General features: G+C 44.1%; 1 protein-coding gene across 2 annotated transcripts in view; it reads right to left on the bottom strand.

Annotated features, from left to right (window-relative positions):
* LOC124606087 (cGMP-dependent protein kinase, isozyme 1) overlaps nt 1-17374 on the bottom strand; it is a 583031-nt gene that overhangs the window by 65844 nt on the left and 499813 nt on the right. For both annotated transcript variants that reach the window (XM_047138062.1, XM_047138056.1), the window contains exons 7-9: nt 11452-11668; nt 8576-8807; nt 6299-6462 (exon numbers count right to left, since the gene is read on the bottom strand). In XM_047138062.1, the coding sequence (XP_046994018.1) occupies nt 6299-6462; nt 8576-8807; nt 11452-11668 (613 nt within the window). The remainder of the gene's footprint in view (nt 1-6298; nt 6463-8575; nt 8808-11451; nt 11669-17374) is intronic.

Raw genomic sequence — 17374 nt, 5'->3', positions numbered from 1 at the left:
GAGTGTCACCAGTGGAGCCGACAGGAGAAACGGACACTGAAGATCTCGGAAGAGGAGCGGTAGAGAAGAAGAGAAAGAACGAAGAGGTTCTGGGTGAAGAAGAGGAAAATGCAGTCCACGAAGGGGCTACCCGTGGTCCAACAAAGGCCGTAACGCAAGAAGAATAAGATGAAGAAGAAGAAGAAGAAGAAGAAGTAGATGAGTTTTGCTATTTGCAGAGCAAAATAACCGATAATGGTCGAAGTAGAGAGAATATAAAATGAGGACTGGCAATGGCAAGGAAAGCGTTTCCGAAGAAGAGAAATTTGTTAACATCGAGTATAGATTTAAGTGTCAGGAAGTCGTTTCTGAAAGTATTTGTATGGAGTGTAGCCATGTATGGGAGTGAAACGTGGACGATAAATAGTTTGGACAAGAAGAGAATAGAAGCTTTCGAAATGTGGTGCTACAGAAGAATGCTGAAGATTAGGTGGGTAGATCACATAACTAACGAGGAGGTGTTGAGCAGAATTGGGGAGAAGAGAAACTTGTGGCTCAACTTGACTAGAAGAAGGGATCGGTTGGTAGGACATGTTCTGAGGCATCAAGGGATCACCAGTTTAGTATTGAAGGGCTGCGTGGAGGGTAAAAATCGCAGAGGGAGACCAAGAGACGAATACACTAAGCAGATTCAGAAGGATGTAGGTTGCAGTAGGTACTGGGAGATGAATAATCTTGCACAGTATAGAGTAGCATGGAGAGCTGCATCAAACCAGTCTCAGGACTGAAGACCACAACAAAAACAACAGAAGTTAACATCTTCTCTCCGAGTTTTTGCAGCATTAATTTCAGACGGAGGTTTCCTTGTTGGCAACCATTACTGCCTGGATTAATAATTTGTTTAAATACGGCCGCAATGGCCAGCTTATTCAGAGAAAAACTACGTCGTTATTCACGACGAGTTATTACGGAAGTACTACTAATAAGATTTTCCAGAATTTTAGGTGAATCAGATCGCAGACTGCCGAGTATGTTCCAGCAGTGACGCAGCTAACACTTTTATCTTCTTTCAAAAGTGTTAAATGTTGTCTTTATGTTTAAGCAAAAGCTACATTACATTAGCAACACATATAGAGGACCATATTTTCCGTGTAAATAAGAGTGCTCCTGACCGAAATATTCCTGTTATGTGAATAGGACAACGTCTCACTTAGATCATTGCTAGTCATTCATTAGGAAGTCCTCCTTACTGTGGGACGAACATTATTAATTAGGTATTCTTACAGCAGTGTTGTGATTCTATCACTCTTATAACTATGTGAACATAAACTGATGGCAATTCGTGTATAAAAACTCGCAACTGCAAATAACGTTAACAATACGACAAAAATCATTTCATATTATTACATTAGTAAAACACATTTTAGCATTACAACACGCCCCTTCAACTACGCCCGCCATCCACCAATTCACACGGTGTGACACAGTTGCGACACCAGTCAAATCCAACGAGTAAAATATCACAGCTCGAACAAATACAGCAGTCCCCCACGCCCCTACAAAACAACCGCATGATCGAAAAAACACACATATATTCCGTCAGAATGAACAAACAAAAGATGTAAATACACACAATTGGAACGGAATTTTTTGCTTGACGTATATAGCTCAAACGAAGACAAGGTTACCATACACACCCCCACAAAACAACGACATAATCTAAAAATAGCACAAAAAATTAGTCCACAATAAACCGAGAGAGAATATATTAAAAAACTGAAATCGCACTACAAACGAAAATTAACAAGTCAAAAACTGATAACAAATATATAACTAATAAATACCAAAGAATCGATACCATTCAGCATAATCATTAATACAATCCACTTAATGAAAACAGAAATCCACCACAAGAGTGAGCCACCGGTATCAACAACACGACCCCTATAAAACAATCGATTTTATATACAAAGCGCCTCCATGATGTCACATTCGAAAAAAAGCTAAATGTTTGTAAAAACCAAAATTATAAATTACATCACGACTAGTTTCACTCACGACGTTGGTAAGGTAATACTAGTATCATGTTTTTCAGTTGACCTACACAGGTCAACCAGGATACCGGTCTGAGGCACATTGTTCCTTTCGCTGATGGTAATACGAGCTTGCGGTTCAGCTGACCTATATAGGTCATTTGAGAAATAGGATACCAATGATAGATACGTTGTTCTTTTAGTCGTTGGTAATAGCAATGTTTGATTGGTCGCTTTTATCTTCATGGGTAACATTGGTATCTTCTTCCTCAGTGGAAGAACAGGATATCGGTATTCTGTTTGTCGTATTTTTGGTCCTGCGTAATTGGTTTTCCTGAAATTTTTGTTACTGTATGGTTTTGCGGCTATGTTTGTAGTTTTGTTTTTAGGTCGTGCTCGTCCCGAAACCTTCCAATTCGCTGCCTGCCCTGTTAAATTTTTTGTGGACTTGATAAATCCTTTTTCTTTTTCTTTCTTTACACAAGATTCTTTTACAATTATGGGTTTTCGTGATGTACATGCACTATCTCTGTTCTCTGGGCTACATTCCTTAGTTTCTGAACACTCGTTTGTGCTTTTAAATGTTTGTCACTTAGCGTCTGTGACTTATCTGTGATGTCATTGGTCAAAGCCGGCGAATTGGATCCCAGTCTTCAGTATTCCCCAATCTGAGCTATGCACTTATGTTCCTGGCTAGCCTCACCCTCAATAAACTTGCCACATTACAAAACAATCAAATATTTGTAAGGAACAGAACGATAATTACAATCTAATCGTTTCACATGTAATAATTTAAGCTATGCTCGTAAGTTCGTGCCTAACCCTACCCTCGGAAATTGTGTCAAAGACGGAAAGAAACAGCCAAATATTTGTGAGAAAAAAAAATTAATCTCTACTAGTTTCTCTATCAATAATTTAAGCTCTCACATAACACAAAACCACACCTTCATAAATCACGACATATTTGGAATAAACAGCATAGTTCACAAACAAGATAACCACAGATAAGATTTAATAACAGGCAGCTTACATTATTCGCAAAGTAGACTCATGATCTCACACAGGACAAAAGAATGCAAAAAACGCACAAGTGAAATAGCATCTTTCGCTTTACCTATATAGTTCAAACAAAGACAGCGATACCAGACACACTCCAGTAAACAATGACACAATCGAAAAATAACGCACACAAATTCCTCCATAATAACTGATTCGAAGAAAACCGCATTGTTTGGAAACTAAATCAATATTACTGATGAACCATTTTTAGGTCAACTTGTGTCTTTGATACCATCCGTCGACTTTGAGCTATCATGGAGTACTGTCGTGGTGGGTGACGTCATTCATCAGTCAGAAATTAAGCATTATGTTTTGTTAGTCGTAACGGTGATGACAATTTACATAAACTTGGAATTATTTATGGATATATTTTCCTTTAAATATAAAATTGTTGGGTCAAGTGCACGGTCTGATTCCTCCAATCTAGGAGAATTTGTGTTCTCTTAAATTTGACATTCTTTCTTCGTTGCTTCCACAACAGTGGTTCCGACCTGTTTTGTGTACCATGGGGAACCAGTACCATCACTTAATAACTTATTTGGTGGATATAGGGTGTTACAAAAAGATACGGCCAAACTTTCAGGAAACATTCCTCACACGCAAATAAAGAAAAGATTTTATGTGGATATGTGTCAGGAAACGCTTAATTTCCATGTTAGAGCTCATTTTAGTTTGTTCTTCCACCTACGCTCAATGGAGCACGTTATCATGATTTCATATGGGATACTCTACCTGTGCTGCTAGAACATGTGCCTTTACAAGTACGTCACAACATGTGGTTCATGCACGATGGAGCGCGAGCACATTTCAGTCGAAGTGTTCGTACGCTTCTCAACAACAGATTCGGTGACCGATGGATTGGTAGAGGCGGACCAATTTCATGGCCTCCACGCTCTCCTGACCTCAACCCTCTTGACTTTCATTTATGGGGGCATTTGAAAGCTCTTGTCTACACAACCCCGGTACCAAACGTAGAGACTCTTCGTGCTCGTATTGTGGACGGCTGTGATACAATACGCCATTCTCCAGGGCTGCATCAGCGCATCAGGGATTCCATGCGACGGAGGGTGGATGTATGCATTCTCGCTAACGGAGGACATTTTGAACATTTTCTGTAACAAAGTGTTTGAAGTCACGCTGGTACGTTCTGTTGTTGTGTGTTTCCATTCCATGATTAATGTGATTTGAAGAGAAGTAATAAAATGAGCTCTAACATGGAAAGTAAGCGTTTCCGGACACATGTCCACATAACATATTTTCTTTCTTTGTGTGTGAGGAATGTTTCCTGAAAGTTTGGCCATACCTTTTTGTAACACCCTGTATCTGTTAAAGGCCGTCGATACATTTTCTGGTCTTTGGTTACATAGTTTGAGAGGAATTGGAGACTCTCTCTTAGGAAGGCTAAAGCGAATTTTTATCTGCTTTTTTAAACAGATACATTTTGTTTTTATTTTTGGTTGATTTGGATGTTACGGTATTCAGTCTTGCTACAACGTTCATGTGGTCTCGAATTCCTGTTACCGTTATAATGCTTCCTATTTGCTCAGAATTATTCGTTGCAAAGATGTCAAGTCTGTTTTCGCAACAATTTACACTTCGAGAGGGCCCCTGAATTAATTGTTCAAAATAATTTCCGCAGAAAGCATTCAGTAGAATTTCGGACTATATTTTATACGTACAACCCCTGTGAACTTGTATTTTCGCAAACATATTGAGGGTAGATTGAAGTCACCATCATTAGTGGGGCATCTGCTTGAAATGAGATTCAACTTTTCTTTGAACTGTTCAGCAACTGTATCATCTGAGGCTGGGCGGTCGGTAAAAGGAAGAATTTGTTATACTTGTTTTGCTGAAGCAAGAGGAGGCTTTTTTATTTACAAAACAAATACTTCTGTGCTTGCTACGGAGGATGGCCACGCAAACAAACTCGGCATCAATTATTAATTTACTACGCTTATGAAGGACACCCTGTACCCATATCAACTTGCAAGAACTATCTGTATCAATTTTACTGCAAGGCAAGCTTGTTTTAACAACAATAAACGCTCCATCACTAACTGCGTTTAATCTATCCTTTTTGAACACCGACAGGCCCCTTGAAAAAATTTCGGCTGAAGTTGTCTTCTGCTTTAAGCAGCTTTCAATACCTATAACGATTTGAGCTTCAGCGTTTTCTATTAGCGCTTCTTTCTGAACACAGCTACAACAGTTACAGTACCTGTTGTTGCTAAGTCTACCCCCGCCCTCAATTTGCCTTGCACCCTTTCAGACTGATATCCTTTCTATAATTCCTGATACCCTCGAAGCTAAAAAACCGTCCCGTCCATTCCACACTGCCCCTGTTACCTGTGTAGCCGCTGTCTGAGTGTAATGGACCCTGACGTATTTAGTGGAACCCAAAAACCCACCACACTGTGGCTCAAATAGAGGGATTTGCTGTTTACACTATCGCGAAACCATCAGAGCCTCTGATTTAGATCCTCCACTTGGCGCTGTACCAAAGGTCCTCAGTCTATCCTATCGAATATGCTACAGATTGATATTTCTGTCTTCATTTCGCAAGTAAGACGGCCAGTCTGTACCAATTGATTTAGCCGCCCGAAACCAGAGAGAATCTCTTCCGATCCAAAGCGACACATATCATTAGTTCCGACATGGGCCACCACCTTCACCCTGTGCTCTCCAAGGCGTCTGGTAGCAGCCTTTCCACATGTGGAACGGCTCCTGCCTGTTTGCACACATAGTGCACACTGAACTTCCCCTTCTTGGCAGCCATTACTCTAAGGGGCCCCATTACGCGCCTAAGATTGGAGCTCGCAACTACTCGCAATCCCGCGCTCTGTGGCTGAGAGGCACCTCTGAAACAGGGCAAGCGATTGCATCTGGCTCAGGATCTTTTATGAGCCACACACAGCGCCTGAAACCTTCGATCGCATTTCCGGCCTTATGTCTGTTTTGCCTTTCTTTCTCCTTATTCTCTCAGGGACTGTTTCCCGTAGTTTGTGTCCATTTTGCAATATCACCCTGTAAATACAATTTTATAAGCAACATATGGTATCTTTTAGAACTTATATAACTGATTAAATGTAAAAAGCAAATAAATAAATAATTGTATTCTGTGTGACTGTGATACTGCAAGACAGAGGTAACTGTATATACAGTGTTTTAACCGTGTTGGAGCTTGCGAAGAACTCAACATCAATTCAACATGTCAACATTGTACTTACGTGCCAGTCAGGAGCTCATGCATGAGGATACCCAACGACCAGTAGTCCACAGCTCGGTCGTGGCCTTTATTCAGTATTATTTCCGGCGCTACGTATTCCGGCGTTCCACAAAAAGTCCAGGTCTTCGCGCTGTACCCGAGCCTCTTCGAGAAACCGAAATCCACCTACAACACAAAAATGAAGTTAATAATGGGCGAACTCTGCTCATTTTTATTTTATTTCATCCTTTTATTCAAATTGTTCCTGAAGCATGATCGTGTGATACTAACAGCGTTACAAGTAAATTAGAATTTACGCTGAGGGAACAGAAGTCATGGGATACCTTCTAATATCTCGTCGCACCGCCTTTCTCCCGGCCTAGTGCAGCGTCTCGACTTGATGTGGGCTCAAGAAGTGGTTGGAAGTCCCCTGCAGAAATACTGAGCCATGCTGCCTCGACAGCCGTCCATAATTGCGAAAGTGTTGCCGGTGCGGGATTTTGTACACTGACTTCTCGATTATGTCCCAAAAATGTTCGATGGGAGGCCGGCCGGAGTGGCCGAGAGGTTCTAGGCGCTTCAGTCTGGAACCGCGCGACCGCTACGGTCGCAGGTTCGAATCCTGCCTCGGGCATGGACGTGTGTGTCGTCCTTAGGTTAGTTAGGTTTAAGTAGTTCTAAGTTCTAGGGGACTGATGACCTCAGAAGTTAAGTCCCATAGTGCCCAGAGCCATTTGAACCATGTTCGATGGGATTCATGTCGGGCCATCTGTGTGGCCAAACCATTTGCAAATTGTCAAGAATGTTCTTAAAACCAATCATCACCAGTTGTGGTCCGCTGACATGGCTCATTGTTATCCATAAATATACTATCGTTGTTTAGGAACGTGAAGTTCATGAATGACTGTAGACAGTCTCCAACTAGCCGAAGTTAAACATATCCGGTCAACGATCGGTTCTTTTGGACGAGACGAGCCAGTCGATTCCATGTAAACGCAGTTCATACCGCCCACATCTCGTGGTCGTGCGGTAGCGTTCTCGCTTCCGACGCCCGGGTTCCCGGGTTCGATTCCCGGCGGGGTCAGGGATTTTCTCTGCCTCGTGATGGCTGGGTGTTGTGTGATGTCCTTAGGTTAGTTAGGTTTAAGTAGTTCTAAGTTCTAGGGGACTGATGACCATAGATGTTAAGTCCCATAGTGCTCAGAGCCATTTGAACCATTTGAGCAGTTCATACCATTATGACGCCACCCCACTTCGTGACATCTGCGCCACACTCAAACCGTACTATCAGCTCTTAACAACTGAAATCGGGACTCATCTGACCAGCCACGGTTTTCCAGTCATTCTGTTACTGCGCTGTCCGTGGTGAGAGGTAATGCCCGAAATGCGGTATTCACAGCACACTCTTGACACTGTGGATCGCGGTATTTTGAGTTCCCTAACGATTTCCGGAATGGTATGTCCCATGCGTCTAGCTCCAACCACAATTCCGCGTTCAAAGTCTGTTAGTTCCCATCGTAAGGCCATAAACACGTCGGAAATCTTTCACATCAATCACCTGAGTACAAATGACAGTTCCACTCACGCACTGCTCATTTATGCCTTGTGTACGGGATGCTGCCGCCATCGGTAAATGTGCCGTTCCATGTTTTTTGTCACTACAGTGAATGACAGGTGTCAATAAAAGTAAAACAAAAGTCATGAGCTGTTATCGAATTAAATCACACGATAATGGGAAATTAAGTTATGAAACGAGGAGCTAAAAGTAATATTTGAACAGCAAAATAATTAAGCCCGGCAAAAGAAAAAAAATGTAAAATTCAAACTGGCAACAGCAAGAAAATCTCTTCAGACATTTAGAAATATGTTAACATCGAATATAAATATCCTGATAGCATTTGCCTGTAGTGTGACCTAATTAGGAACTGAAACGTGGGCAAAAAATAACATATACAAGAAGGGAAATGAAGCTTTGGAAATACGACGCTGTAGAAGAATGCTGAAGATTGAATGTGTTGATCGCTTAACTACTGCATAGCATTCCTGAGAGAACAGGACACAACTTGAGTAAAAGAAGGGATAATTTGATGGGACATATCTCGAGGCATGTAGGAATAGTTACGTTGGAAATATAAGTGGGAGACGGACAAAAATTGTAGAGTGAGACTGAGGTTTGGATACAGCAGACAGTTTCAAACGGATATAGGTTGCAATAGTTACGCGCAACGCTGATGACCGCATACACTCTTTAGTATCAGTAGTCGGAAGTCAGTAAGTAGCTAAGCAGAAGCGAACTTACAAGTTTGACGTAACCCTGAGTGTCTAGCAGGAGGTTCTCGGGCTTGAGGTCCCGGTATATGATGCCTCGGGCGTGCAGGTACTCAAACGCTTCGACGACGCAGGCTGTGACGAAACGAGTCGTATGATCGTCGAAGCAGCCTCTGTCCCTGAGAATGGTCCACACCTCGCCTCCCAAGCAAGCCTCCAGCAGCATGTACACGTACTTGGAGTCTCGGAACGTCCGGTACAACCTGGAAAACAAAAATACGCGTAAGACCGATAGCTGCTGCACTGGATGAAGCCCAGTTCTGTGTCCCATCGATTTCGACGAGCTGTGGTGTAGATGCTGGACGGAATTTAGGTCACATAGCTTTCAGTTTCTAAAAAAATGGATGTCAAATGTTATAGCGCAGAATCTGTTTGCGATTGGGTGAATACAAAGAAATTCCGTTTGTGACTATCACGCAAGCAACCCAAAAATTTCCGATAAAACGAAATGTTTGTGAGTGAGGAGGGTAGCGTTGCTAACTAGAGCGGTGACTTATTGTTCAAATTAAAATCAACTTTCTTGTGCATCGGTACGACTCGCCCTTTATAAAAGGACATTTTCTCATCTACAAATTAATGAAAGCAGTAGCGAAATTTATTTGCTGTTATATTAAATCTTAAGAACTTCATAATGATTAGTAGCTGGCATCGGCTGCAAAGAACTTGTTTTCGATATTTTGTACGCCAGGCTGGTACCGGCTCATACGCGCATCTTCAGCGACAAACTACAGACGACAAGTCAGAGTATTAAAACATTAGGTTGGTGGGTAAGTTCGCAGCGTTTTTGTTTTGAATGTTGGTATTCCTGTTGTTGTGGCTTTATTTATCGACTGCCATTTATAATTTGCGGCTCACTGTTGCTATTTGAGTTTACATATTGCCATTTTGTCATTCGGAGATAGTGAGTGGAGCTGCGGACGCTAGAAAACGCAGTGCCAAGTGGAAAAGTCGGAACATTTCAGACATGTTCTTCTGTTTGAGTTTAATAGAGAGGAGACAGCAGCGGAGGCAGCTGGAAACATATGCACCGTATATGGGGATAATGCCATAGGACACAGCAAGAAATGGTTTTCTTATTTTAAAGATGATCCTTTGACATTAATGATTCTCCAAGTTCAGGAAGACATTCGGGGTTTGATGAAGATCGTTTAACGCTTTAATCTACAATGATTCACGGCAGTGTACTAAGAACTAGCAAATGTTATGAACTATGATCATTCCACCATCCTGCGGCATTTGCATGGAGTGGGGAAGGTTCAAAAATCGGCTGTATGGGTACCGCATGCTCTAGGCCAAAATCCCAAAAATCATCAATGACCATATGTGCATCTCTGTTTGCTCGTCATCAATTGACTCGTGAACAATATCGACCGTTCTTTCCTGTATCGTTACTGGTGACCAGAAATGGTATCGTATGCTAACATAAAGAAAAGAAAGGAATGTTTGAGCCCAAACGAAACAGCGACTCTCCGTACGACGACCTGTGCACATCCATAAAAGATAATGTGGTGCATCTGGTGGAACAGCGACGATGTAGAGGTCTAGAAATTACTTCACCAGGGGTGTAACCGTCACTGCTGACATCTGTTGCCAACAAGTGAGACGCCTTGAAGACGCATTCCCAGAACAACGACCAGGAAGACTGCGTGAAGTGAAGCTACTCCACGATAACGCCCTCCAGTATCCTGATAGACTGACGAAAAACGCTATACAGGAGTTGGGTTGGAAAGTCATTCCGCACCTACCTTGGTCACCTGATCTCGCGTCCTCATATTGTCGCCTTTTCCACTCTGTCGAACAACCCTTAAGTAACTTCCTTTCCGGATGAAAATGTGTTCCGAACTTGGCTCTTCTAGTTCTTTGCCTCAAAGCCACGTGACTTCTACAGTCGGGGAACGGAAAGTTACACCAGCTTTGGCAGATTGTTGTAAATGGTGACAGAGAATGTATATTATGTGTCTCTGTTGTGTTTATTGTTGTGTTTATTAAATTTACGTAAAAACGCTACGAACTTGTGCACCAACCCAACATAAATAGTTGATTTCCTAAGTAACTTGGTTAACGGCTTTGAAAAATATCTTGCTAAGGAAGAGACTAAATTTTGTCATCAACAAAGGGAAAAAAATTTCTGCGTACGTGATTACGAACTTTAACAACAAGTTTGATCTTCGTTCACATAATGTTTCCTGTTTCTTTTGTCAAAACAATCCTTTTCTTAGGGAATTTGAACATGTAAAAGTTAGGGGAAGTGAAGATGTAAAAGCGAAAAGAGGAGAGGGAGCAGCAGAGAGCGAGTGAATGAGCGAGCGAGAGAAAGAAAGAGAGAGCGTACCAATAATTGCATAAAACTTTTAGGTGTTCTGTCTTCTAATTTAGTTTACAGTAAAACACATAAATTTCGCGGCAGCTTTCATTCTCCTGCCAAGGAATATAATCATCTGCAACAGTTGACGTTCGAACGTACACGCGCAGAAGTTGCCTCTAGTCTAGTCTCATGCCAAGCCAAATACCACTTGGCCACTGCCGTGGTTGACAACGACGTCCTTACGTAAGTATATTTGCAAAGAAACAAATAATTCGTTAATTACTGGGAATTACTGATAGATATAAATAAAATTTCCCTACTTTTCGAGTGTTCTAGCCATTCCTGCTGGTCCGAAACGGATTCTGCGTCATAGATTTGAACTCGATTTATTTGTAAGCGTAAGCTTAGTGACCTCAGCTCTTTCACAGAGATTACTTGAGTAGTCTGCTGAAGCTTGACGAAATCGGTTGGCTGCTGGTCTGACCTCTCCTTATAAACTCTCGTAGTTACATTTTACTGACGTCCTGATTCAGTACGGATACCTGCAAATGAAGGGGCTGCGGCAGCTCATCATGATGTTCTTCTCGCTGTAAATGTGCTCCTGCTGCTGCGTGTCGACGATGTGCTGCTTCTTGAGACACTTGAGAGCGAACGTGAGGCTCCTGTCGTACATGTACTGCACCAGCTCGACGCGCCCGAATCCCCCGACACCAAGAGTGGCGATCACGTCCAGGTCGTCCAGCCGGATGTAGTCGTACTCTGGAAAACACACGTCTCTACATTACAATGCCATAAGCCAACTGTAGCAACAAAGGAAACACTGACTAGAATATCGTATGATTTTGTCAGCTACTGTTCTGAAATCACTGAGAAATGGCGGAAAAACATGTTCACGTTTTAGAAATATCGAAATTCTCTAAATATCGTACATTTAAAGACGTCCAAGTTGGAAAGTATACTTTGAGAAGATTTACGGTTTCTCGGAAGACGTTAAGCCAAATCGTAATTAGAATACAGTGCAAGAAGTTGACGGACGAGCTAAAGCTCTTAGGGCGCACTCTTCAGTCGCAACCTCCCTGCAATCTGACAGGCTACTATCACCGTACCTCTCTGGCAACGTAAACAAATTATCAACGATTCTTCCAGCTACCGCCCAGTCCACTTGCTCTCCCACGCGATGAAAATTCTTGTGCAAGTTTACAGCACTCTCCTTTGGAAGCATCATCTAAATTCTCGCATATCAGTATATTTTTGTCAAGAGTGCAAATGCAGTTTATGTAGCCAGCCTCTTTAAGGAAAACGCCGATAAAAGAATCTGACATTACATCTGGAATTTAAGGACCTCGAGAAAGCCTTCATCAGGGCCCCTCTTGAACTCCTCAGGAAAACGCGTCGCGACCATAATATTCTAGAGACATACGTGCGATGTATCAAGCCTTTCTTTTGTAACGTTATGAATGCTGTTCACTATTAGCCGAAATGTCACCCAATTTTCCAATCTTTGTTAGTGTGCACCAAGTATTTGCGCTTTTACCCCTCCTATTCATCCTGTTTGTGGACATAGTGGTCGCGGATACTCAGACACCCTGTTCGTGGATGACGTTATAAAATCCGCGCTGTAAGGTGGATGAAGACGAACAGACCAGTGTAGTTTTGTGAGCTCCTCTGGGTACGCGGACTTGCGTTACGCCTTACGTTGTCATGGTGAAGGAGAAGTTCGTTTGCATTTTGGTGTTGGCGAGCACGCTGAAGTCGTCTCTTCTGATTCCTGAGAGCAACACAATGCACTTCAGAGTAGGTCGTTGCACCGCGAGGGAGGACATTGAACAGAATAACCCGTTCAGACCCCCAGAAGACTGTCGCTATGAATTACACTGTTCGACGGTGCGGCATTGGAGAAGTGCAGTGCCGGCCCCCTTTCGATTGCCGTTTATTTTCCGATTCGAAGTGATGAACCCATGTTTCGTCACCTGTGATGTTCGACAGTAAATTGTCACGGTCAGTCTCATAACGCGCAACCAATTCCGCACAGGTGGGCCCTCGTTGCTCTTTATGATCTTGTGTTATGCGGGGAGGAAGGCAGCGGACACACAACTGTGAGTACGCCAGCTGGTGTACGAGTGTGTCAGCAAATACAGACGTCCAGTTATGCAGCGGGGTGTTTGATTGTGATCCGTCAATCACCTCGAATGAGAGTGTCTGCACGTTCCAACATAGGAGCTGTCACATTTGTGTGCGACCGACCGGGGCGAGGGAGATAGGACAGGTTTGCGCGTCCTTGTTACGATGATAACAGACGTGTCGCCCAAATCCTCGCCGTGCCTTGATTCACTGCCAGTTACAGACGCCATTTTGAAGCCTACATATAGAGCCGTCACCGTGAAACTGTAGGAGCTGACGCCGGAATATTCCACGATGTCACGCAACAAATTCCGCCTTTTGTCAAATGAAATTGGCGGAGGAAAAGAAAATGTATTGGCTTACCTATTGAACAAACCCTCCCAAAACGTATCACCCATAAAAGTACACAGCTTAAGTACCTAAACTTCCTAATAATTTCGTCTGGTTTGACGAACACAGATGCTCCAGTTATGCGGGGGGGTGTTTGGCTAAAATGGCGTCAAGCTACTGGATAGTTGTTTGAGGACGAAGTACAGAACTATCTTTAGACGAAAGTTTGTAGATCCTTCGTTCGCCGTGTTAACCTGTAGAGCTCAGAACGTTCAGCAGCAACAACAAAATACGAACACGTGCTTTCACGGAAAGAAGACGGAAATGATGCCCTCGTTTATGGATGTCACCAGGCTGGACCACACGAAAAGCGAACCAGTAAGGGAATGGGTGGGAGTGAGAGCAACCACGTCCTACGTGGTTTACGTCTACATCTACATCTACAGCTACATCCACAGTCCGCAGGCCACGTTACGGTGTGTCGTAAAGCGGTCATTTTGTGCCAGTGCCAATTCCCTCTTTTCCAGTTCCCGTTGCGAATGGTGCGCGTGAAGAACGGTCGAATCTCTGTAATCTTATCTTCATAGTCTTTTAGTGAAATATACGGAGGGCAAAACAACATTTGCGTTGACTCTTCTTCGATGGGACTCTTTAAGAATTCTAACAGTGAACCACACGGTGGTGCACAAAACCTCCCTCGTAGCGTCTGCCACTGAGGTTTGGCAAGCACCTGTGTGCCGCTTTCGCGCCTACTAAAGCAACTTGTTATGAAACACACTGTTCTTCTTTGGATCTTCCATATTCCTCTATCAGTCGTATCGGCTCTGGGTCCCAGATTCAAGAGCAGTACTCTAATATCGGTCGAACAAGGATTTGCCAGTTACTTCTTTCGTGGACGGGCCACACTTCCTGAAGATTCTTAAAACTATCACCTGGCTTCCCTACAATGAGGCCTATGTCATCGTTCCACATTAAATCACTGCATACGCAAACTTCCATATACACTATGTGATGAAAAGGTATCCGGACACCCCCCAAAGCCGGCCGGGGTGGCCGAGCGGTTCTAGGCGCTACAGTCTGGAACCGCGCGATCGCTATGGTCGCAGGTTCGAATCCTGCCTCGGGCATGGAAGTGTGTGATGTCCTTAGGTTAGTTAGGTTTAAGTAGTTCTAAGTTCTAGGGGACTGATAACCTCAGAAGTTAAGTCCCATAGTGCTCAGAGCCATTTGAGCCATTTTTTTTGACACCCCCCAAAACATACGTTTTTCATGTTAGGTGCATTTCGCTGCCACCTACTGCCAGGTACTCCGTATCAGCGACCTCAGTAGTCATTAGACATCGTAAGAGAGCAGAATGGGGCGCTCCGCGGAACTCACGGACTTTGAACGTGGTCAGGTGATTGGGTGTCACTTGCGTCATACGTCTGTACGTGAGATTTTGACACTCCTAAACATCGCTAGGTACACTGTTCCCGATGTGATAGTCAAGTGGAAACGTGAAGGGACGCGTACAGCACAAAAGCGTATAGACCGACCTCGTCTGTTGACTGACAGAGACCGCCGACATTTGAAGATTCAAAATGGTTCAAATGGCTCTGAGCACTATGGGACTCAACTGCTGTGGTCATAAGTCCCCTAGAACTTAGAACTACTTAAACCTAACTAACCTAACGACATCACACACATCCATGCCCGAGGCAGGATTCGAACCTGCGACCGTAGCGGTCGTGCGGTTCCAGACTGTAGCGCCTTTAACCGCTCGGCCACTCCAGCTGGCGACATTTGAAGAGGGTCGTAATGTGTAACAGGCAGACATCTATCCGGACCATCACACAGGAATTCTAACCTGCATCAGGATCCACTGCAAGTACTATGACAGTTAGGCGTGAGGTGAGAAAACTTGGATCTCATGGTCGACAGCCTCTGGCGCTATCACAGCACAGGCCTACATTGATGTTTTAAGCAACTTCTTCCTTCCCACTGCTGAAGGGCAATTCGGGGATGCCGACTGCATCTTTCAACACGATCGAGCACCTGTTCATAATGCACGACCTGTGGCGGAGTGGTTACACGACAATAACATCCCTGTAATGGACTGGCCTGCAGAGAGTCCTGACCTGAATCCTATAGAATACCTTTGGGAGGTTTTGGAACGCCGACTTCGTGCCATGCCTCACCGACCGACGTCGATATCTCTCCTCAGTGCAGTGCTCCGTGAAGAATGAGCTTCCATTCCCCAAGAAACCTTCCAGTACCTGATCGAACACATGCCTGCGAGAGTGGAAGGTGTCATAAAGGCTAAGAGAGGGCATGAAGGAGTGTGGGGAACTTCCTAGCCGTCATGGTGCCCTGCACGAGCTCCACTGGACCCACAGATGCACAAGTGAATGTTCCCCAGGGCATAATGTAGCCATCGCCAGCCTGTTCCCGCCCCGCAGTCCAGGTGGCAAGGAGCTGTTCCCCTGGAAGACGACCGATTCGCGCCCTCTCACCGGCATGATGAAGAAGGTATCGGAATTCATCAGAAGATGCAACTCTCTGCCACTGCGCCAACGTTCAGTGCCAACGTTCACGTGTCCATTTCAGTCGTAGTTGCCAATGTCTCGGTGTTAACATTGGCTCATGCATGGGTCGTTGGCTGCGGAGGCCCATCGTTAGGAGTGTTTGGTGCACTGTGTGTTCAGACACACTTGTACTCTTCCGATCATTAAAGTCTGATGTTAGTTCCGCCAGTTCCTCGCCTGTCCTGGTTTAAATAAAAAAGTTGTCCAGCCTACGATGTCCGACGTTTATAATGAGGGGTGATCGCGCAACCCCACGACACATGGGCGTGATTTCACCTTGGTTTCGCCACGTGTTGAAGGCACTCAGTCACCACAGCACTCCTCGAACATCCGACCAGTCCCGCAGTTTCCGAAATGTTCGTGCCGAGCCTCCGAGCCATCACAGTCTGCCCTCGGTCAAACTCAGATGATCGCGCGCCTTCCCATTCTACACACGGACAGCACGCTCACTGATAGTACATGTACCATGATTGTTACCGACTAGCAGTCGTTCCTTGCCAAGTGATGCTGCTATCGCCTGGGCGGGCTTACACCGATAGCAAATCGGCGGTCCTTATGTTCTGGCTGATCAGGGTATATTGCAATGCCTGCAAAAATGATATAGGAACTAATTTCTGGAACACTTCCGTAGACTAGTACATAACCTCAAACTCAGGGGCATATTTTAAAAGGACGGTACAATTTATGCGCCCACTGATGCAACTTAGGAAACCAGATTATTAAATTGTAGGCTGCTTAGAGATGTTCAGAGAATGAAGTGTAGTATATTTTACTCAGAATTAGCGTTATTAAAATCAGATACCACCACTACAGTTGAGGATCGCAAGATTCAAACAATTTTGTACCTTTGTTAACTGTAACAAATGAAATCTCAAAAGGTGTGCAGTTTAGGCAACTCTCTTCTACAGCTTCAAATCCAAGGATCCGACCAACAGAGATTTGTGATAGTAAGGGAACCAAGGAAGCGGTCTTCACAACAATGCAGGACACATGCTAGGGAAGAATAAGATTCTTTCACTTCAGTTTAATCGCGATCAACGAGCATGAAATGGTTCAAATGGCTCTGAGCACTATGGGACTTAACTTCTGTGGTCATCAGTCCCCTAGAACTTAGAACTACTTAAACCTAACTAACCTAAGGACATCACACACATCCATGCCCGAGGCAGGATTCGAACCTGCGACCGTAGCGGTCACGCGGTTCCAGACTGAAGCGCCTTTAACCGCACGGCCACACCGGCCGGCACGAGCATGAAGAGAGGTGGCTTGTTGTGCTGAGTAATTTTACTTGGGGAAACTTTTTCTACATCTAGATCATCTACATCTACATTTATATTCCGCAAGCCACCCTACGGTGTATGGCGGAGGGCACTTTACGTGCCACTGCATTACCTCCCTTTCATGTTATCGCGTATGGTTCGCGGGAAGAGCGACTGCCGGAAAGCCTCTG

Source organism: Schistocerca americana, chromosome 1, assembly GCF_021461395.2.
Source record: "Schistocerca americana isolate TAMUIC-IGC-003095 chromosome 1, iqSchAmer2.1, whole genome shotgun sequence".
Classification (NCBI taxonomy): Eukaryota; Metazoa; Arthropoda; class Insecta; order Orthoptera; family Acrididae; genus Schistocerca; species Schistocerca americana.
Note: the sequence above shows the minus strand (reverse complement) of the source record. Positions and strands in the feature narration are given on the sequence as shown.